Source organism: Myotis nattereri (genome assembly GCF_964212035.1).
Source record: "Myotis nattereri genome assembly, chromosome: 7".
NCBI classification, from domain to species: Eukaryota; Metazoa; Chordata; class Mammalia; order Chiroptera; family Vespertilionidae; genus Myotis; species Myotis nattereri.
Window position 1 is genome coordinate 32,624,739 of NC_138082.1, and position 17,250 is coordinate 32,641,988.

The 17,250-nt window shown below is 44.2% G+C and overlaps 2 protein-coding genes across 3 annotated transcripts in view; one reads left to right on the forward strand and one right to left on the reverse strand.

The window, feature by feature from the left end:
- USP40 (ubiquitin specific peptidase 40) overlaps positions 1-4,031 on the reverse strand; it is a 75,358-nt gene extending 71,327 nt beyond the window's left edge. Inside the window, exons 1-3 of one of the 2 annotated variants that reach the window (XM_081095374.1) lie at positions 3,768-4,031; positions 3,107-3,326; positions 553-620 (exon numbers count right to left, since the gene is read on the reverse strand). In XM_081095374.1, coding sequence (XP_080951500.1) covers positions 553-620; positions 3,107-3,308 — 270 coding nt within the window. In that variant the 5' untranslated portion in view covers positions 3,309-3,326; positions 3,768-4,031. Of the gene's footprint in view, positions 1-552; positions 621-3,106; positions 3,718-3,767 lie in introns of those variants that run through there. The other variant, XM_081095373.1, reaches the window with a different exon arrangement.
- Positions 4,032-10,255: 6,224 nt separating this feature from the next.
- Positions 10,256-17,250, forward strand: part of LOC308522453 (UDP-glucuronosyltransferase 1A6-like) — a gene marked incomplete at both ends in the record, with an annotated part of 57,809 nt that continues 50,814 nt past the window's right edge. The window contains one exon of the mRNA XM_081095945.1: positions 10,256-11,110. Coding sequence (XP_080952071.1) covers positions 10,256-11,110 — 855 coding nt within the window. The remainder of the gene's footprint in view (positions 11,111-17,250) is intronic.

Consider the following 17,250-nt stretch of genomic DNA (forward strand, 5'->3'; position numbering starts at 1 on the left):
CTGCAACAGATTGGGAATTTTTAAAAATACACAAAAACTGGCCCTTTGCTGCACAGGTGGCCTGAGAAGCACTGGGCTGGATCATGAAAGACTCCTCGTAAGAAGTACTGATTTTAGCCTGAAAGCGACAAACTTCTGAATGATGTTTAAGCAGGGGAGGAACATCATTAGATCTGCACTTATGATAAACCAATTCCTCATTCAATTTATTTCCAGAATACCAAAGTGAATGAATACTGGTTATTTGTTGTTATTACAAATAAGTGCATTAAATAGAGTTTGTTAGGCTAGTGTGGACCATTTGCAAATATTTCCTTCACCAGAAGAAAGAATAAACACAGTCGCAGCAGCAGCAGAGACATTACATTTGAAAAATCAATTGTTCCATTGTCAGTAGGGTATAAGCTAAGTCACTTTCTGAAAATAATAATCATATTTGGTAATTAATTAATAAAATTATTGATTTCTATAAGAAATTTAATTTCTTCCTTAAAAAACACTCCCTCAGTACTCCAAAACAACAACCACCCCTGTAAATCATAGATTTAATACCTTTGCATCAGGATTATCCTTTTCCTCTAAAGAACCAAGCTCTTCTGGGCCAAGAGAAAATAAAGCTTCTAGACAAAAAAAGTAGAATCAGAGATGTAAGTGACATTATTTCATTTTAGAAAACCAAGGCCACCAATAAATAAAATCAGTTAACAATTCAGCAATATGATTGCAGCAATGTTTATACCTTTACACATTTTACTTTCTAGTAATATTATTTTTAACCATTGACTATAAAGGGCATGCTAAGGTTTCAGCATGAAAGGTCTAGAAAAGGAAAATTATTCATATAAAACTAAGAGCAGAAACATCAGAAATCTGTGATGGCCATAGGCAGTAGTTCCCTAGAGCTACCTACCTAAGGAGTATCAGGAAATACAACAAATAATATTTCTGTATATGATCAATAGCAAGCCATCCTTTCCTGAGAAGGACCACCTTTAACTCTGAGATTATACCCTTCCTTTTTGGGGCATGTAAATATTTTTCCTGGGTTGAGGGTGATAACAGGTGTTAGTGGTCTTACCTAGAAAAGTAAGTTGGTAACCCAAGCCAGTTCCCGGAATTTTTTAAATACAGCATCTCGCTATGCCACCCAATGAGGAAATATATGAATCTTTTGGGAAGTCTGTATTCAAACCTAGATAGGAACTCCTACTGGGAACTTTGATATACTCCAGGGAGAGAAGGGATGGGATGGGTGTTGTTCCTTACTGGCAACCACTCCTGCCTAGTGATTACTATTATGAATGTTATACTCCCTCCGTAATTCCTGGGGGGAACTGGGAAAAAATGAACTACAAGGACTTTTACAATCATCTCCCACTACTCTCAGCAACACTAAACTGGGAGTACAGTGAAACCCAATCTAGCCTAACTCCATAAAATGATTCCAAGAAGCTCCAACACTTTTCTCCCCCAGTCCTTACTCTTTCCCAATTATACTTCCCCTTCAATAAGCACTGGGATTCATGCCAGGCCTTACAAGGAGTTCACAATCCCCACTAAGATATCAACCCACGTGCTTGGCTGGTGATCCCCTTTGCTAAGAAGATGTCCTGGGACTCTCAGCCCTATTCTTGCTTAGGGGTTCTCATCATGACCTGCTCCACCCCAAACACCTGCCTCAGTCTCTTTTTAAGGCCACTTTTCTACTTTAAGTTGCCCTTTAACTTCAACAATATTAAAACTTGGAAAAGTTCTATCTCCGCCCCCCCCCCCCCCCCAAGGGATCTACTTATTCCGACAGAAAATTTCTTATGGTGGAATTACTGAATGCAACAGGGAGAGATTTTTACGGTGGGGATGGAGTCAAGAACAGAGGCCCCACTCTTAAATGCCATATGCAGTCCAACCCACTAGAATGGCCCTCGGAAGGGGACATGGTAAATATTTACTAAATCTCTGGAGGGAGGAAGTCTTTCTTAAGCTCAGAAGCAACAGAGAATGTTACAAAGATTTGATAAACGTGCAGTGGTGGTAAGGGGAATGTGGCAGTAGACACCGAATGAACCAGGTTGTCCGTCCTCAGAAAACAGACACTGTGGAGAGCTAAACTACAAAACCACACAGAGCTGGGGGCCCCAGTCAGGGTCATGTGAAGGCAAAATAACGTTCACACTGAAATCAAGACAACGCGGAGGTGAAGACTCCTGTGGAGGAAGCTAGTCTGCAGAGATGGGAATGGGATAAACATGCAGAGAGAAACAGGAGCAAGAAATGAGGGCCCGAAAAGGTTGGGCTGGCTTCCTGTAGGTCATTTCTGGGATATTTCCTTACATTCTTATAATAAATTCCCTTTGAAATTTAGTTAATTTGAGTGGGTTTCTGTTCCTTGCACACAATCTCTTTGTCTAACATCTTTCTTGGGTTTTTGAAATTCACTATTTCCAGATTTTAGAAAGATAATATGAGGAAAAGGTTAACATGATGTTAACTTTACACCCTCAGCAGGGTCTGGGACAAACAGTATCTGTTAATCAAGAAGATTAATATTCCTGTCACAAATGAATGAATATTCACCCAAGTGAATATTATAACTAGACTATAAAAGGCTTCACATCAGGTCAGGTTCTAACACTCAAACAAATTTAGATCATATCAGGTGTCAGAGTTTTCTGAATTGCAGAACTGCAGATTATGAACTGTTTAAATAACGTGACACCCCTCCCGACTCCAAATGATATCATTGCTTTGGGTAACTCTGGCTTATGTGTTTATTACTTTGGAGAAATTTTAACACTCAAAAATACAAATAGTATAACAATAATGAAGGCCAGTACTCATGACAAAACTGTCTTTATGTTGTCTTTTCAAGGATAAGAATTAGAAACGTAATACTGCCTTTCTAAATTTTGTTACTAAATATTACAGGGGTTGCATAGAATATACTTAAGATAACTTAAGCTCCACATTACCACTTTGTGTGTCACAATAACAATAAACACAGGCTGTAGAATACACCTTTAAGATGCTTTGTCTCTCCGTGATCTTGCACAATGGCATGGGGATGAGGGTTACAGGCTACTAAGCAAATGCACGTAATACAGCATACCTCTGAATTCAGGTGTAAAATGAAGAGTCTGAAGGAGGGAATTGAGGTAGCAAGTTCCACCCTGATTCCTGATTCCGCTTAAATTGGTAAACTCTCTAGGAGCAGGTGGCTCCAATGGTTTGGCCTTTAATTTTTTTCCTTTTCCATACTGATTAGTATTTGATACACTGGAATAATCCTCTTCAAATAGGTCCCCAAACATTGTGAAACTAAATATTACCTTTAAGAAAGAGGACAGGTTATAAAATGCTTTTATTTTTACAACAGACTCTCTCCCCGTCGCCCTCTCTGATCCCTGGGAGTCTCTATTTCCACGTCTTCCCCGGCCAGTGACTGAGCCTGTGTTCCTTCCCCGTAACATGGGACCCCACCTAGCACACGGGGTCACCTAAACCACCAAGCGACGGTTAGAGAAAGGCGCGGAGTGCACCGGGGCTGGCTCACAACGGGCCGCCGCCGTCCTGAAAAAGGCATCCTGGCCTCGCGAAGGAAAACACAGGAAACCCGTCGCCACAGCCGACCTACTGCCGGCGGCGGAGGCCAGCCTGGGCCCCGAGAGCCGACCGGGACCCGGGGCGGTCAGTCCCTCCCTAAAATCTCTGCTTCGCATACTCCTCCTACCGGATTATGACACTGGAATGAATTCAGCGGCGCTAATTACCCTTTACCGCAGCTAAGTGCGTGGCCCCCAGGCTGGAGAGTCGCGAGGTTCACGACCATGAAAATTACGGAGCAAAAGGCCGCCTAGTCGGTGCCCGGCGGTCCTGACGTCGGCCCCAGGGATCCAGGCCACCCGCTCCGGGCCTCCCGTGAGTGCGGCGCGGCGGAGGGCCGCCTGGAAACGAGAAATGCAAAGCTCCCTGCACAGCGCCTAAGGGACGGGAAACGCTGAAATGCACTGATTTTCCTGTTCCACGCTTTCCTCAAAAGAGAAGCACAAGGAGTGGAACTCAGAAGTCCGACCTCGAGCTCGTGGCCGGGACTCCCGCCTCTCCCACTCCCGGCCTAGGCCAGGCCCTCGGGCCCTCCCAGTCACCCCGTGCCCGGGGCGCGAGGAGGCCGAAGTCCTCCTGCCGAGGACCACTGACCCGACGCCAGAACTCCGCGTCCCCGGGCCGGCCCGGAAGTCCCTCGCCTCTCCCTCCTCAGGCCGTGCCGCCCACACGGTCCCTACGCCCCCCAGGTCCCTCCCCAGAACCCCGGCCGCCAGCTCCACTTACTGCCTAAAGCCCAGACCCCCGCCCCGGCCCAAACCCGTAGCGAACAGATGCGCCCCGAATAGGCGCCGCCATGTTGGCGCAGGCGTGTCTCCGGCAGCTTCCAGCGTGAGCAACTTGTGGAACCCGGACTACGCGACCCAGGATGCCCCGCGGGAGCTCCGGCCTTATGGGCAATGTAGTTCTTTTGTCCCGGGCGTTTGGGAGTCGGGGTGGGAGGGGAGCGCTTGCTTTCCCCAGTCAGTTCGTCAGTTCGTCCGTTCCCGGGTCCGCAGGCCCTATAGGTCAGGTGGTCGCTCATTCAATCACACTTAAAATTTATACTTATTGCTGTTGGCAGTCCGCACTAGTTGCAGTGGAATACCCAAAGATCACTTGTCTTTTGCGTTGGCTAATTCCCAAATTACCTAAACAAAGGAAACATTTGTGTAAGCCTTCAGCTTGGCTATGCACTTTCAAAGACATTCTCCAGTGTATCTCTAGTAAAAAATGTACCACGTAGCCTTGAACCTTTATAATAACCTCAATGTTTGTTTTGTCTGCACCAACTCTAAATACACAAGAATACACTAAAAATACCTCGAAAGTATCCTCTCTTGCTGACTTGAATACCTTTAGTGGACTGTGTCAGCAGCTTATGTATGTAGGCCTGACTTCTGGCATCTCCCCAATCCAATCCAGCTTCCACCCTGGAATGAATGAGGAAGACAGGGAGAAAATCCTCTGGACTTCAGCTAAAGGCTGGAGAAGTCGAGAATAGCTGCAAGGCAGGAGTCCTAGTGAATGCCAGACTAAGAGATTTGTAGAAGGAATACTTGAGGGAGACTTCTGTAGCTGGAGTGTTCCAAAGTATTGGTAGGGAAAGGCCTGGAGGCAGCGCACCAGTTAAGAGGTCAAAGTTCTAGGAAACTGCAGTGGGGGAAGTCTGTTCTCAGTTCTCATTAGTCTTCACTTGGCCACACTGCCCCTTGGCTTCAAGACTCTCCTCCCTGGCCCCATGGCAGACTATCCTATTGCTTCCCTTTCTGCACTTTGCTTCTCTTTTACCGGCTGTGCTTCATTCCCCTCTTCCAAATTGTAGATATTCCTCAAACTTCCATTCCCTGATCAAGAATGAGCACCAGAAGGTTAGCTCCACCAGGACACGGGCTGTTAAAACCAGAACGATTGTTGGCATGGAGACTGAGATGTCTCTGAAATGAGTGCATCTGCCCAATTCCAGAAAGTGATCATGAGATGGACTATGAGGAGCCAGACAGGTCAGCAGGTGATGAAAAACCTGCTCTGTAAAAGAAAAAGACCAGAGAAGTGTGGAGAAACACGGGACTTGGTTGGAAAGTCTGTAAGGAGGATTCTCCGAAAGGTCAGTGGCCTCTAGGGGAACCTTGCTGAAGGCGGCAGCCCCTGCCTTGACTTTTCCAAACAAGTCCGAGCCCCCGGGTGTTTTGCTGGAATCTTGCCGGGGTCCAACCCCAGCAGGTCCAGGGGTCCCCAAAGGTGTGGACGGAGTCGGCGAAGAAGGAATGACACGGAGATAGCGTTCAGTTGATCAGCAGCCTAGCCAGGATCTCTAGCCAAGTTCTGGTTAGGATCTGTAGCCAAGTTATGGTTCAGTTCTCTCACTAGGTTCTCCAGCCAGGTTCTCCAGGTTCTCCAGCCAGGTTCGGTCGCCAGATTCTGTAGCCAGGTTCTTCAGCCAGGTTCTGTCTAGGTTCTCCAACCAAGTTCTGTAGCCAGTTTCTGTCCAGGATCTTTTGCCATGTTCTCTCGCTAGGTTCTGTCTCTAGGTTCTGTCTCCAGTTTCTGTCCAGGATCTTTTGCCATGTTCTCTCCAGCAAAGTTCTTCTGTCTCTAGGTTCTCTGTAGGCTCTGTGTCTAGGTTCTGTGTGTAGGTTCTGTCTCCAGTTTCTGTGTCCTGTTGTCTTGTTACATCTGTATTTATACCAGTTGATTCCAATCCTATCAATCTCTATTCCAAAGGTTAGGGCGTTTCTTATCGACATTCCAGGGAGTAAAGATTATGTAGCTTAAGCATGATTGTTTGTAGTTAAAGTGATTAATTACCCGCCTGGCACTTAGTTAAGGGGTTTTATTCCCTCCCTAACTTCAGGGGAAAATCCCTACCTGGGGAAACAACCTTTCTCAGAGAGGTGACCTTGGTTAAAACACATAGTGCCAAGAAGGTGAGCAAACATATTAAGAACAGTATGCCATATATGCCAGGTCCCTTGAAACAGCAAGGATGGACCGGCTCCTGGCAGAATCTCTATGTTTAGTCTTTAAACCCGACCTTGTAGAAGCATGTGCTTTCTCAAGGATACTTACCCTGCTGATTGTATCTAGAGGTTAATTTTAGTTCAAGCTGTTGTTACAATAAAAGTCTAAGGAGGCAGGCACTCAGGGCTGTTTTGGTGCCTCCTGCCAAGCAGCCCCTTAGCCTCTCTTTCACAGAAATGTGTGTTAGAGTAATCCATTCATCCATCCCTCAGGGTCTGCTGGCCAGTCCCAGCAGAGAAGGTTGGATCAATCACTCAGGCTGAGGTTTAGTGGTTCCCTGGCAAGGAGCCATAATGAGTTGCTTTTTTATGTTTTCATTCATTCATTTATTCGTTCATCCATTCTTTAATAAATATTTAGTAAACATCTTTATTTAATAAGCATCTACTAAGTGGCAGGCACAGGGCTAGAAGTTTGAGATTTAATATTTATCTGACTGATATAGGCCCCTAAATTCATAGAGCTCACTTTATAGTGAACGAAACTAAGAAAAAGCTACATGATAGCTGTAGTGATAAGTAACTTGGGGGAAATAACAGAGGAATGTGACAGTAAATGGCAAGGATGGGGGCTGTTTCTGATACTGGCCTCAGAGCAGACTTCTTAAAGGAGAGCTTCCCAATGAGGAGGCACAGGAAGAGCTCAGGAAAGACCCTTCCAGGCTGAGAGAACAGCAAATACATAGGTCCTGAGGTGGGAAACTGTCCTGTTCCAGACATAGAAAGGAGGCCTTGAAAGGTGGAGAAAGCAAATGGCAACTGGTTAAAGAGGTGGACTCACCCACCATTTGGCCAAGGCAAGGATGTTTTCTAATTGCAGTGGGAAGCCATTCGATGGTGTTACGCAAAGGATAGCATAGTGATTGATGTTTGAACAAACCCCGCTGACTTCTGACTTCAGGTCAAAAAGGAAAGCAGAAAAACTAATTTATGAGGCAGTTCTTGGAGTTCAAGTAAGAGACGATGGTGGAATGATGTCCAGGCACTAGATAGCGGGGTAGATGTGAGATCTACTTTGGAGGTAGGACGAGACATGGTCATGCGGTGGCTTTGTAATGTATCAACTGGGCTAAGCTGAATTTTGTTTCCCAGAATTCCCTTCCTATTTCTGATTAGGGTTAGTCACAGAGACATTTTTACCTGAAATTGCAGGAGCAATTTTTGTTTTCTTACATGCAGAAGTATGGGACAGGCACTTCTGTAGCTCATACATGTTGTCACCTCTCTGCAGACTCACCTCATTGGCATGAAGCAGCAATTGTACCTGCACCTGCACTTCCTTGCCCTGACTCCTCCTTCAGCTTCTCCCACACCTAGGCTAGGTGTGTGTTTAGCTCGGTGAGGAAGAGCACCAGCTTGTCCTGCAGGACCCCCACATCATCAAGGTTGGAGGTAGTAAGAACACTTCAAGATTCTAGTCCTTTCTTGTAGATCCAAGTTCATTCCTGGGGATCCAAGCTTATTGATTCCTTCCAGAAGACCCACCCTGGTGTCCTTAAACTCTAGCATCAGAGGCAAAGACTGTTTACAGAGATACATTCAACCAGTTCCCACATGAGTCAAATCCCTATGACAAATCCCTGACTATTGGTAGTGTTGGTGGTTCTGCTTCTCTGATTGAACCTTGACTGACACAGCTTGAATGGAGGGGCTGTGGGAGAGTGATGCCTTGTACATTATTTTACTTAAAACACCAGGTAGATGAAAATAGCGTTTACTGAGCCAAACTGGGAGAGGAGGAAAGCTCTGGTAGGGAACTCAAAAGTGGTGTTTTGGATATATTAACTCTTAGAAGCTAGTGAGGTAAAATTGGAATGCTATTACAATGTGATTTGTATGGCCAGAACAAATAAATTAGGATGGGGGGGGGGAACAATTTTTGAATTGTTATTATAAGGAAGAGCTTCCCCAAAGTCTGGGACGTCTACAGATAAAATAGCTTACTTCAGAGGTGGGCTAAAGAATGACCATGTGGCCCTTGCCAGTTTGGCTCAGTGGATAGAGCATTGGTCTGTTGACTGAAGGGTCCCGGGTTCAATTCCGGTCAAGGACATGTGCCTGGGTTGCGGGCTGTGCAGGAGGCAGCTGATCAATGATTCTCTCTCATCGTTGATGTTTCTATCTCTCTCTCCCTCTCCCTTCCTCTCTGAAATCAATTTTTTAAAAAAATTTTTTTTGAGGAAAGAATGGCCATGTTGACAGGAGAGGAGATCCAGGCAATGGATGGGTACAAAAGTGTACTTAATTTTGAATAGCCTTCTAAAAATGTTTTTCACTAAAACTTTGACTAGGCCTCCTGCATTAAAGAGAAGCACACCACATCTACAGTGACCCCCAGATGCCTGTGGGCCCCACCCCTGCAAGCAGTAATAATTTGGGGCCAACTCGTTTAAGGTTCATGATTACTCTTACAAAAATTAGGATTTTGACCCAAGTGGTTGGCAAAGGTAAAAAACCATGAACCTGGCCTGAAAAACTTGCAATTTTATTGGCATTTTTGTTTCCTTATCTCTGCTGTTACTTAATCTATTTGTTATGCAATCTGTACCCAAATGCTATAAACAAGAACGTTCTAAACTGAAGGACATGTGTTATTAGTGGATTATCAAATTTATTGAGAAGGATTGTGATTAGCATTTAAAGAGAAGAGAGAGAGAGAGAGAGAGAGAGAGAGAGAGAGAGAGAGAGAAGAAAAAAGGGGGAAAGAAATACAATAGTGAAATTACACAACATGGACTCTTCTGTCTGGCTTAGTTTATTCTGCAGAATTATTTTGAAATTCATCCTTGCTATTCAAGTATCAGAACAAAAAACAAACAAAAAACCCAAAACCAGTCATTGCCAGTAATTTACTCATATGAAAATATTGAATGATATATTTTCCTGATAAGAATAGTTTTCTTGCCGAAACCGGTTTGGTTCAGTGGATAGAGCGTCGGCCTGCGGACTGAAAGGTCCCAGGTTCGATTCCGGTCAAGGGCATGTACCTGAGTTGCGGGCATATCCCCGGTGGGAGATGTGCAGGAGGCAGCTGATCGATGTTTCTCTCTCATCGATGTTTCTAACTCTCTATCTCTCTCCCTTCTTCTCTGTAAAAAAATCAATAAAATATATTAAATAAAAAAAAAAAAAGAATAGTTTTCTCAACGGTTAAAGGGTTGGCCCACAGACTGAAGGGTCCGGAGTTCAGTTCCAGTCAAGGGCATGTACCTTGTTGACAGGCTCATCCCCACCTCTCGGGGTGGGTGCGGGAGGCAACCAATCGGTGTGTCTCTTTCACATCCATGTTTCCCTCTGTCTCTCCCCCTCCCTTCCACTCTGAAAATGAGTGGAAACAAATATTCTCAGGTGAAGATTAACAACATCAGCAACAACAAAAAAATAGTTTTGATCTTTACCTGGGCAAAGATAGTGCCATGACTTCAATGCTGGTTTACAAAGGGAACTATTAAGCAATGATTTTTGGACCCTGTGTACTCAGAAAGGTCAAAAAGAAAGTAAGTTTCAATAAAGCTTGCATTTCTGGAATTTGTCCCAAAGGAAATATTGGATTTTATCCTCAGGCTACTCTTGGGGCAGGTTTTGTGCCTGTACTTCTTCCGTGGACTGTATCACACAAGCTTGACAGCTGGGCTGCTCCAGGCTGCCGCTATCCAATGGCTCCTGCGGTGTTGACTGGCCTCCTTCCTCTGTGTGTGTGTCTCCTGCTGGCACCTGGCTTTGCCCAGGCAGGCAAGCTGCTGGTCATCCCCATGGATGGGAGCCACTGGTTTACCATGCGATCCGTTGTGGAGAAACTCAGCCACAGAGGGCATGAGGTGGTCGTGGTCAGGCCAGAGGTGAGTTGGCGCCTGGGACAGTCATCCAATTATACTGTAAAGACTTATTCCACGTCTTACACTCTGGAGGATCTGAATGGTCAGTTCCGGATTTTTGTTGACTCTCAGTGGAAAACTCGGGATCAAAGTGTATTTTCCCTGATAATGAATCCATCAAACAGTGTTTTTAAATACTTTTTTTCAAATTGTAGGAATTTGTTTAATGACAAAAAATTAGTAAAATACATAGAAGATAGTTCTTTTGATGCGGTGTTTCTAGACCCTTTTGACATGTGTGGCTTAATTGTAGCCAAATATTTTTCACTCCCGTCTGTGGTCTTCACCAGAGGATTATTTTGCCACTATCTTGAAGAAGGTGCACAGTGCCCCAGTCCGCTTTCTTATGTTCCGAGGTTTCTCTTAGGGTTCTCTAATGCCATGACCTTCAGGGAGAAAGTGCGGAATTTCATCTTCCACCTAGAGGAACATTTACTTTGTGGCTATTTTCTCAAAACTGGTTTAGAAGTTGCCTCTGAGATTCTCCAGACAACTGTCACAGCATATGACCTATACAGCCAACCATCCATTTGGTTGTTACGAACTGACTTTGTTTTGGACTATCCAAGACCTGTGATGCCCAACATGATCTTCATTGGGGGCATTAACTGCCACCCGGGAAAGCCATTGTCACAGGTGAGTTACTTCTAGTTTTCCATGCTCAGAATAGTGTGGCTTGGACAGGAAAGAAAACAAACATGTCTTACTGAACCATAATTTGTAATTTACATTAGTTGCATTTGGAATTCCTTCCCAGTTTAATGAATTATTTTGTGTCAATTCATTTAATTCTGTGTTAGCAAATTTTATAGAGTTGTCCCCTTTGATACTTATTTGTATACAATTGAAGACATTGTATACCAAAATACTGAAAAACACAATAAGAAATAAAACCTCTGTTTTTGTTTTTTTAATTAAATCTTTATTGTTCAGATTATTACAGTTGTTCCTCTTCCCCCCCCCCCCCATAACTCCCCTCCACCCAGTTCCCACCCCGCCCTCTGCCCTCACTCCCCACCCACTGTCCTCATCCATAGATGCAGGATTTTTGTCCAGTCTCTTCCCATATCCCCCACACCCCTTTCCCCCCGAAGAATAGTCAGTCCATTCCCTTTCTATGCCCCTGATTCTATTATAATCACCAGTTCATTCTGTTCATCAGATTGTTTATTCACTTGATTTTTAGATTCACTTGTTTTTTTGTTTTTTTTTTTAAAAAACTTTTTTTAATGTTAACATTAGAGGTGTTTCCCCATCCCCCCCCCCCCCCTTTGACCACTTCCACCCTCCCTCCCTTGGCCTTCACCAAACTATTGTCCATGTCCATGAGATATGCATACATGATCTTTTTAAACCATAGAGGCAATTTCCAAGACACAGTCCAACATAGGACTGTACTTCTTTTTGAGGTATGAGGGTTTGGTCTTTTCCTCTTGTAGGGATACCAGTTTAGTCTCCTGTTTTCTCTTTTTTAAAAAATTAAATTAGTGGGGTGACAATGGTTAATAAGACTATATTAGTTTCAAGTGTACAATATTATAATACATCATCTGTATATTGCACTGTGTGCTCATCACCCAAAGTTTAGTCTTTCTGTCACCATATATTTGACCCCCGCTTCCTCTCTGGGAACCTCTCTATTGGTTTTCAAGTTTTATTGTGAAATGGGCTAAGCCAAGGGCTGCATTTAAAATCCTTCAGGAATTCTGGACAGCAGAACACAGATTAAACTTTGGAGAAATGACCACTCAGAGGGGCCTTCAAAATCCTCCACCTGGGAAAACCTTCTGTAGCAACCATTTACTTGATTATAATACTCTTTGCAGTATTCATGTGATTTGGTTTCATACAGCTTGATTTTGGACCAATCAGATTTAATAAGGTTTAGCTTCTTTATCACATTCAATATTCTGGTGCCAAAGGTAGAGGAAACTGTACTCCATGGTCACATAATTATCTTTGATAAGTAGAATGTATATGTTATTTATTTACTAGAGTCCCAATGCACAAAATCCGTTCATGGGGGGGAGGGTTGTTCCCTCAGCCCAGCCTGTGCCCTCTTGCAATCTGGGGCCCCTCAGGGGGTGTCTGATTGGGCCTAAACTGGCAGTTGGACATCACTCTCACAAACCATGACCCCTTCCTCCTAACTACCCACCTGTTTGCCCCTTACTGCCCACCTGCTCACTCCTTACCACTTGGCTCACCACTCCTTAGCACTGCTGTGGAGGCGGCAGAAGCTCCCACCACTGCCATTGCATTCACCAGCTGTGAGCCCCACTTCTGGCTGAGCAGTGCTCCTGCTGTGGGAACGCACTGACCACCAGGGGCAGCTTCTGTGTTGAGCATCTGCCCCCTGGTAGTCAGTGAGTCTCATAGTGACCCATTGTTCTGGTTGTTCCAATCATTCTGCCATAATGGTCGCTGGGCTTTTATATATATAAATTTGTGCATCCCATTTTCTCGTTCTCCACTCCCATTTCCAACCCTCTCCCTCCATAGGCAGGTATTCTGATGTGCTTATTGTGATTATCTTTGATTCTATATGTTCAGTCAGTTGTACATATTATTTGGTTTGAAAATTGTGTTTCTGTTAAAATTTTAAATGCACTGAACATATGGAACAGTTTCTAAAACTTGTACAGTTTAAGGAAGAATAATAAAATTCCCATCTACCTGCCAACCATGCTAAGAACTAGAACATTAAAGTATTTTAGAACCCTCCTGTTTCCCTTCACATACCTCTTCCCCTGCCCCAGAGGAAACCATTATCCTGACCTTGATGTTCTCTCTCTCTCTCTTACTCTCTCTCTTTTTTTTTTTTTTTTTGCTTTTCTTGAAAGTTTTGCTTCCTGTGTAAGTATCCCTAAATAATATATGTTTTTGTTTTGAAAACCTGAGTGGCGAGCACACACCCCACTGGTTACTGAAGTCACTCCTGGGTGAAGCTGCCCAGAAGAAGAGGAGCTGAACAGAACCTCTCAGTCACTGTCTGGCTTCTGCTTCCCGAAGAGGTTACAAGAGCCCCTTCTGGGGAAGTCAGTGGGTGAGGTCACACGGGAGTCCAGGGAACTAAACACGTGGCTCCCCTCAGTCAGTGCACCGGTGGGGTTGTTGTGTGGACCAGAATGAATTGTCTGATAACAATATGGGTTGACGGAGTGGGCCCATCTATCTTCTTCTAATCTCCCCATAATCCCCTTTGCCCCCCAAGAGTAGGTGACAGCAGATCACTTCTGTGGGGTGGAATGCCTGTCCGCTCCAGAGCTGGGCTGCTGCTGTGCTTGGAGGGAGGGCTTGCAGGAGCTTTGGCAGCACGTGGTCAAGGTTAGCTAAGTACAGGTACTGTGAGTCAGGCTCACCTGGGCATTCTGTCCTCGGGTTAACAGATGACAGGTGGTGTTGTTTTCTCCTTAGCGAAGAGCAGATACTAAAGGATGAATGTCATGGAGTGGGTGACCTAGTCGCAGTCTGGGGTCGCAGGGGCCCTCGCCCTCCCTTTGCTACCTGCGGGATCCTCCGCAACCCGCTGACCGGACAACCTCCGCCGTACAAGCCACGTGTGAGCAGATTCCAAGATCCCAGGAACCGAGAGCTGGATCTCGAGAATACCCAGGAGGTATCCCTCCCGCAGGCTGAAGCGCGAGCAGGATCGCTAGCCCACTTGTTGATAGATGTGTATTTGTTGTTCATAATTTCTATCTTTACCTTTTTCTTCTTCCTCCTCTTCTTAAAGGATACCTTTCAGCATTTCATATAATACTGGTTTGGTGGTGATGAACTCCTTTAGCTTTTTCTTATCTGTGAAGCTCTTTATCTGACCTTCAATTCTGAATGATAGCTTTGCTGGATAAAGTTATCTTGGGTGTAGGTTCTTGGCATTCATCACTTTGAATATTTCTTGCCACTCCCTTCTGGCCTGCAAAGTTTCTGTTGAGAAATCAGCTGACAGTCGTATGGGTACTCCCTTGTAGGTAACTGCCTTTCTTTCTCTTGCTGCTTTAAGATTCTCTCTTTGTCTTTTGCTCTTGGCATTTTAATTATGATGTGTCTTGGTGTGGTCCTCTTTGGGTTCCTTTTCTTTGGAGTTCTCTGCGCTTCCTGGACTTGTAAGTCTATTTCTTTCAATAGGTAGGGGAAGTTTTCTGTCATGATTTCTTCTAATAGGTTTTCAATATCTTGCTCTCTCTCCTCTTCTGGCACCCCTACAATTCGGATGTTGGTGCGCTTGAAGCTGTCCCAGAGGGTCCTTACACTATCTTCATATTTTTGGATTCTTTTTTCATTTTGCTTTTCCAGTTGGGTGTTTTTTGCTTCTTCGTATTTCAAATCTTTGACTTGATTCTTGCGATCCTCTAGTTTGCTGTTGGGAGTCTGTATAATATCCTCTATTTCAGTCAGTGTATGCTTAATATCTAGTTGGTCCTTTATCATAACCTCGAGGGTCTGACTAGATTTCTTGAGGATCTCACTACATTTATCGGCAGTCTCACCAGTCTTTTCGAGGGTCTTACTAAATTTATCGGCGGCTTCTAGAAAGTTCTTGAAAAATCTTAATAGTGTGGTTTTGAACTCTATATCCAGTAGTTTGCTTTCCTCCATTTCTGTCATTTGTGTCCTGTTTCTTTCTCTCTGCATTTTTTTATGCTTCCCTGTGTTGATAAAGTGGCTTTCTGTGCTAAGTGTCCTCTAGGGCCCAGTGGTTCAGCCTCCCCAATTACCTGAGGAGGACACTCTTGGTGCACCCCCTTGTGGTCTTTGTGCACAGTCTTGTTGTAGTTAAGCCTTGATGTTTGTAGGTATCACTGGGAGGAATTGACCTCCAGGCCAATTGGCTGTGAGAATCAGCTATGTCTGCAGTGGGAGAACTTCTGTGCTGGAGACACCCCACCGAGGCAAGACTTGCTTCAATGGGGCTTTGGTGCTCACTGAGTCTGCCCCCTGAGTGTGTCCTTTAAGGGTCCAAGGAGGTGCAAACTGGATGGTCCCACTCTGACCACTGGGCACACTCGCTCCTGGTTCTCTAGGGAGGTGCTAATCTAGCCTTTGCCTGAGGCTATCCAGCAAAAGCCTGCCTGCAGGGCTTGGGCAGGGCGGGACTTGTGGGATCAACAGGGCAGGGCTAGCAGTTATGGCTGCTCTCAGTCCTGCCCTTAGAGGCTCCGCTTCTCAATGTCCCGGTAATCACTGCAAGCACCTCCCAGAGAAAGCTGCCCTTGAGTTCCGACCGATGCCAGACAGTCCCGCTTCTTCTGTATGAGTCTGGGTTCCCAAAGACTCGCCTGGAACTGGAGCTCAGAGCCTGAGACTCCCTCCCAATTGCAAAAGAAAACCATGCCCTCAGCCACCAGCGTTCTCCGCTTGCGCCTCTGTACTTTAGTATTTTACTTCTGCACCGCTCCTCCTCTGAGTCTCGGTAAGCTTTTCCCTTTCCTTCTAGTTGTAGAATTTCCACTCAGCCAGCCTTCCTGTGCTTCTGGATGATGTCTGTTCTATCTTTTAGTTGTATTTTTGAAGTTGTTGTGCGAGGCAGCAAACTCTGGTGTTTACCTATGCCATCATCTTGGTTTCTCCTCCACATCTGTTTTTGTTAATCCAGTGCTACACAATAGGAAAATGCTCTTAGCAGTTTTGTGTACATCTTTTTCTGAAGTTATTTTACATATATGCATATAGCTAATATAAATTCTCACACTCATTTTATGAAAACAAAGTCTAGTATCAGACTGGACATATTGTTCTTTACCTTTTACACTTGCCTGTAAATCATGGACCTTTTTACTGCTGTTACATACGAATGTGTGACATTCTTTTTAAGAGTTGCATAAGATTCTTTACTTTGTGTGTACTGTAGTTTATTCAAGTAAGCAATATTGATTGATAGTTAAGCTTTTTTTCTTACTTTTTCTATTTATAAGTAAGACTGTACTAAACATTTTAAAATAAGTTCTTTACATTCACACATTTCCATAATCTTGCTTATTCTAATGGGCCAGACTGCTGGGGAATAGGGTTGCTGGGTCTAATGCTATGCACATATTACACACTTGACAAATGGCTTTCAAAATTTTATTTATTTGTTTATTTATTTATTTATTTATTTAATTGACCATCACCATTTATCCCTACTTTGCCCTCTTCCACCTCCACCCACCTTCCCTGCCCCACGAGCTTCCAAAATATTGAACAGCCTTACACTTTGGTTAACAGTGCATGAGAGTTCTAGGTTTTCCATATCATCTCCAGCTTCAGCTGGGTTACAACTTTTAAAATTTTTGGTAAAAAAATTCTACATAGCTGCTTCAATTTTCATAGATATATTAGTCATTTGCATTTTTTGTAAATTATGTATTCGCATATTTCCATCATCTTTTGTAGGAATATTTTTCTTTCTTTATTTATTTCTTTATTTATTTTTATTATTATTATTATTTTTATTGCTTAAAGTAATACAAAGGGTATTACTTATGTGTCCATTTTATCCCCCCCGCCCTAGACAGTCCCCTAGCCTCCCCTATCCCCCAGTGTCTTATGTCCATTGGTTATGCTTATATGCATGCATACAAGTCCTTTGGTTGATCTCTTACCCCCCTACCTCCTGCCCCCCAACCCTCCCCGGCCTTCCCGCTGCAGTTTGACAATCTGTTTGAGGCAGCTCTGCCTCTGTATCTATTATTGTTCAAAAGTTTATAATGGTCTCTATTATCCATGAATGAGTGAGATCATGTGGTATTTTTCCTTCATTGACTGGCTTATTTCACTTAGCATAATGCTCT